The sequence below is a fragment of the Sturnira hondurensis genome, unplaced genomic scaffold (genome assembly GCF_014824575.4).
Source record: "Sturnira hondurensis isolate 20B ecotype Veracruz unplaced genomic scaffold, ASM1482457v3 Scaffold0008196, whole genome shotgun sequence".
Classification (NCBI taxonomy): Eukaryota; Metazoa; Chordata; class Mammalia; order Chiroptera; family Phyllostomidae; genus Sturnira; species Sturnira hondurensis.
This window is the reverse complement of record NW_028080827.1, coordinates 1189665-1195377: the sequence shown is the minus strand read 5'-3', so window position 1 is coordinate 1195377 and position 5713 is coordinate 1189665. Positions and strand designations below refer to the sequence as shown.

Sequence of the window (5713 nt, the reverse complement as noted above, 5' to 3'; positions counted from 1 at the left end):
GGTTTACACTCTTCTTCAAGTCTTCAAGTGACACTTGAAGACTGTTTCCCTGTTTGAAAACAAAAGGGTAAGAGAGGGAGAGATACATAAAAAACTGAACACATCAAGGTTTACCATCGTTTTAATTGATGAAGGAAAAAATATCAAAATACATGCAACATAGATTGAAGGAAACATGAATTTTATAAATTTTTTTTCATAAGGCCAATGTTGAATTCCCTCCTCCCCTGTCCATCTCAAAGCTGTCAAAACCCCCCTGACCAAATAGGTTGACCCAGGAGACAAAGACCCTAAAGTAAAATTGTAAAGATTGTATTTGTATTAACATGAGTATTGTTTTTTAACTTGTCTGCGTAAAACATAATAACATAAAAGCATTAAAAACAAAAAGCAGTATGGAATTAGTTCAATCCAAATGAAGCATCTTCCAACCTGAAAAAAAAAGTAGAGTTTTGTTAGTAAATATACTTGTATTATTTGAACTACAGGTTGCACCACCTAACTTGTCTAACTTTTTCTATGTACATCACAATTTGTAAAAGAAGTAGCTGCAGACAATTTCCCAGACCCATTAGAAAGAGCATTTCCCCCACTGATTCTCCCATAACCTAAGAGAAAAGAATGCTGGTATTAGAGTTCAGATTCTGGCTCTACCATTTTAGTTATTATGTGACTCTGGGCAAGTCACCCAGCTTCTCTGATGCTCTCTTGAATTAATTTCCATGCCCCCAAATATCACAGGAGATCTGAATAGGTTTTCAGTACCTAAGGCACCCTGTGGAGAATTTCATTGAAAAGCTGGATTTTCTACCTCTGGATTCCATCCAAAGATGCAGAGAAGTCCAATTCCTCCCTCTTTCATGCTGCTAGAGTTCCTTATAGATACATCTATTTTAGTATCTTTATATTGCATTACAATAATCTGTTTCTATTTCCTCTATTGGGCAGGGAGCCTCTAGAAGGCAAACACAGTGCCCACACACTAAGGCTTCATGAGATATTGAAGGAATGAGACATCTTCAGAACTATGTCACTCCTCTCTTCTGACTGAATAATATAGCAACTGCTATGCAACAGAAAAGAATGGTTCATTTTTGAAGGTCCAGAGCTGCCCCATGTGGAAATGGCAGAAAAAAGAGCAAGCCCTTGCAGGTGGAATGGGTAACCTGCTGCCTCTGTCCTGTCACACCACACCAACATCACCTCTGACTTCCTTTAGAGGGCCAGGGATGCTGGCAGAGCCACAGCTGGGACCACACACCTTCCTCATGCCACCCTACATACAGGAAAGGGAATGTGACCGCACAGGAATTTTCTCTGCTGAAATGCTACCCTGATTAATGTTCTCCATATACTGAGGGTTATCATATTAGAGCTGCCTAGAAATAAATTTCCAGGATAACAAAACAACAATAAAAAAGCATTTTCTTAAAGTTAGAAACTTAAGAAACTTACCTCCCTGATGATGCTTAGTTATACTTATCTATGAAAAAGAAAATGGGGAAAGAAAAACGAAAACGGTAAGTTTTAATTTTAAAATACTATATATTAACAAATGTCTAGCAGAATAGCCTGCTGTCCTTGACCATGAACACCTTGTTTAGAACTACTAGTAGTACCCAAACCTGCTTACTAGCCTCAGATCTCAACCCAGACAGAGTGCTGGAGGAGTCCAGATTGCAGGGTGCTAGGAGAGCAAGACTTGCAAAGGCCTGTGCCTCCCTGAGAAGCATGTTGGTCCTAAGTATCTGTGAGGCTGTCAGGAAAGCCTAGGGAAGCCAGTAGGTAAGAAATATTAGGAATGAGTGTGTATTTGTGTAAGCGCTATTGCTGCTCCTTGCTTTTGCCACAGGAAAACTACCATTTCCCAGGCCATGCTGTGCAGAGGTCTCTCAGAAGGTGCCACTTATCAGAGCTTCGTAACATTTCCTGACAATCCCAGTATGCATATTTTAAAAAATATATATCAAAGCAGCTTTGTTCTGTGGCTAATCACAGATATAATAGCCAGCCCCTAAGAAAAGAACTTGAAAACTTACCCCATTTAACTGTCTTGGGCTGATTCAGGGTAACGTGTTTCACAACACAGGTGTACTCATCTTCTGCACTGGGAGTGAAATTTGCGTGCACCAGAAGATAGAAAGACCAGTCCTTGCTGAAAGACAGGTCTGACTTCTCTGTTTTCATCTCCTTTCCATTCTTGAACAAGTCAATTTCAATCTGGGGTGGATGGAACCCAGACACATAGCAGTTAAGGAAATTCGGCTTTCCATTCTCCACTGGATGCCTCGAGTAAACTTGAATCTTTGGCGCACCTGAGAAACATCAGGGAAAGACAAATGAAAATGCAGAGTATTTCACTTGGGGCTACTTTGGTCTAAAGCTAGGCCAGGTACCAACTATCTAAATTTGATCATCCATTTCTTCCAATTCCATTTTCATTTTTCCAAAAGACTACCTTATAATTCCCCATACACACACACTTTTGGCTTTTTCTACCAGATTTCTAGTAGTACCCTCTGTCACTGGAGATTGTCCCAAATCTTCAAGAACCTTTCTGTGGAGGCTTTCAAAACTTTTGATGTCTTCTCAGAACCCATAGAGCTGTACACTTGAAACCTATGTGGCTTTGTGAACCAATGTCAACCCAGTAAATTCAACTTTTTAAAAAGTCTACATGATTTGGCCCTAACCTACTTTCAAACTTCATTTTTTACTTCACACACCCTCCCATTGTGGCCACATCAAAAAACTCATGTTATCATACCCTGTTTCATCCCATTCAATTTCTTTTCTTATGTTTACACCTTTCCTTTTGGTTCCTGCTCCTGCCTAGATCAATACCCATATGATTCGTCAATATGTACCAAGAGTCTGGTAAACTGCCTAGCACACAGCAGTTGCTCCATAATTGGCAGGTGTATTATTACCTACTTAGTCAGGTTACTAAGAAAGTCAACACAAAGTATGTTCCTACAAAACACAAACTCTTCATCTTGCTCAGAGTTCATATACCAAACCCCTATCTGATTTTGTACCTGATTTCATGAGCTACAAGATTTAAATGGCAAATAGCTTAAATGAGTGACTTGGGCTGGATCAAAACAAAAGGAAAGGGTGAAGACTCAGGCAAATGGGAGAAAACATACTTTCCTTTATGACCAAATAGAGTAATGCACGAAAATGGGATTTGCATTTTAATCAGCACCCTAGAATGAGTCCTATAACTAGCCATGTTCGGAATATATTGCATAATGCTACAGAACAGGATTCCAAAAGGGGATACATAACTAGACTTCATGCATCCTAGGGGCTTCAGAAAGAAAATATAAACTTTACTTCTATATTTTTCACCCAAAATGTAGAGAAATTTTATTGCTACTAAATATACACATATAATTCACTTTAAAATATGTGCACATTCAAGGTACAGGATTATTACAAGGCTGTTCCTCCAGTTCCAGAAAGCGGTGGGGAAGAGGAAGAGTACCAGGCTACTCTGACCATACACGTCTGCCTAGAAACACTCTATCATCAAAGGAAAGGTCACCAGGAAAGGAAATATTAAAAGTCCATAAGAACTGGACTGGGGGTCCCAATGCAGCCCTGATTTTATTTTTTTCATAAAGTTAAAAGTGAGGATAAATCAGAATGCACTTTGTATTTGAGCTTCTGAGAATTAGAATATAATAAATGCCACAGGAGTCAGAGAAAGATTCATCTGCCTGGAATTCTTATTCTGAGGGAACCAGGTAGGGTTTTGTGAAAACATCATGAAAATCTCTTCTAAGAAGGACCAATATCAGCCAGGACTGAATTTGAATCTGGACTCACCCACTTATTGATTCTGTGACTTTGGGGGAATTACTTTAGCTTCCAAAGTTTACCTGAAAAATTAATTTATGCCGACAATGAATCAAACATAACCCATACATGGGATAGGGCAGACAATTGACCCCCCAGAGGCAATCACCTATTTCTTTTGGTTCTTCCAGAAATGATCTATGTAGGGCATGTATTACTCTGGAAATTTTCAAATTAAGATTTTTTTAATGTCAACTTGTTATTTTTCAAAAGGCTTCTATAGTCAGCAGCAAATAATAATGATGACAGATATTCTGCTTTATTTTGTAAATAAATTATAAATTAAATACCTTTTTGTCATGATCAAAAGACCATGTTTCACAGAGGCTTTTGTGAGGGGAAAAATGAAAGAGTCACCTATATCACAGGGTATTTGGAACATGCTCAATGTCCCAGGTGTCCCCAGCAGATAGCCTGGGTAATCACTTTGATTACCTATTCACTGGTTTAACAACCTTTCTGACCAATTAACCTTGGCTTTCTCAAAACTGAAAGTAGAGTAGAGGCTCCACTCATCTTGGAAAGTCCCAGGCAAGGAGCCAAAAAGGAAGCACTCTGTAAAGAAAAAGCAACGGGGGCCTGTGGCTGCCCAGTGTGTTCCTGACAATCTCACAGCCAAAGCAGGCAGTTCTAAAAAACATGCAGATTACATACAGTCCAAAGGCTAACACCCCAGCATAATGCTCTGGTCAGGAGCCATTGTCTGCCATATATTCCCTGTGTGATTAAGTTACTTAAAATCTTGGTGCCACAATTTTCTCATCTGTGAGATACTGATAACCTTCATGTTTACATCGTAGTTGCATTCAGGGGTGTCCAACAGGAAGTCGTAAATTTACTTAAAACATTATGAGATTCTTTTGTTTTCGTTACTATTTGTGTATTTAACGTGTGGCCCAAAACAACTCTTTCTCTTCCAGTGTGGCCCAGGGACGCCAAAAGTTTGGACTCAAAAAGGACGTGCTCCCCCCCGCCCCCCGCTTTAAGTACACAGCGTCCCTGGCACACTGTGAGTTGTCAAAAACAGGCAGCTTTATTGATTATTAAAAGCGACATGTAATGGGAATAAGTGAATTAATGATGTGAAAGCGCTCTGTAGCACCTCAAAGCATTCTACACACGTTGCGTGCTGACCCCCCGCCAAAGTTTGATCCTATATTTACGTGAAAATACGAGGGGGCAGGTGAACCTGGTGGGCGCTAGGAGGAAACCCAAAGCCCTGCGGTTCCCAGCAGAGTTGCAGTGGACTGACTTATCTCGGCACTGACTTCCCCAAAGCGCAAGTGTCTGTCTCCACCCAGTCACAGTCCCTGGCTACGCTCGTTTGGAACCCTCCTACCCTCTTTTCCCTCCAGCTGCGTCCGGGGAGCGAGAGGTCCCGTGAAGGAGTGATAGAGAACCCCCCCGGCTCTCTCTGGAACTTATCAAAACCCCCAAACTTTGTCTGCACCCATTCAGCCAGGGCGTGGCAGCGGTCTCCCCCGTGCCCAGCTCTCGGGGAAAGAAGAAAAAAGTTTGCGACCTGGGCTCGCTCACACACCGCTCTCCCGTCCTCCGACCCAGCCCGGGGCTAGTCCCCTGGCCAGGGAAAGAGAACTTGGGGAACCCGGGTCTTACAGAGTTGAGAGTGCCAAAGAGGGTGGGGGTCCGGGAGAGGAAGGGTGAGCGGAGAAACGGGGAGGAGGGGACACTCACGTTGGACGGCGTCCAGGCCAGATAGAGAGAGCAGTCCGAGCAGGACCAAGGCCACGGGGAGAGCCATCGCCAATAGAGCAACGCCCGACGAGTGAGGACCAGAGCTCTAGTCTGCGCCTCCAACTGAGCCTTCCCGAGCCTGCGCCTCAGCTTA

At 42.1% G+C, this 5713-nt stretch overlaps 1 protein-coding gene across 1 annotated transcript; it reads right to left on the bottom strand.

Annotated features, from left to right (window-relative positions):
- Positions 1-204: 204 nt before the first annotated feature.
- B2M (beta-2-microglobulin) lies at positions 205-5713 on the bottom strand. Its single transcript, XM_037054512.1, has 4 exons — positions 5560-5713; positions 2040-2315; positions 1456-1483; positions 205-432 (listed from the first exon to the last, which is right to left on the bottom strand). Exons 1-3 carry the CDS (start codon positions 5624-5626, stop codon positions 1470-1472), a joined length of 357 nt encoding a protein of 118 aa, XP_036910407.1. The 5' UTR covers positions 5627-5713; the 3' UTR covers positions 205-432; positions 1456-1469.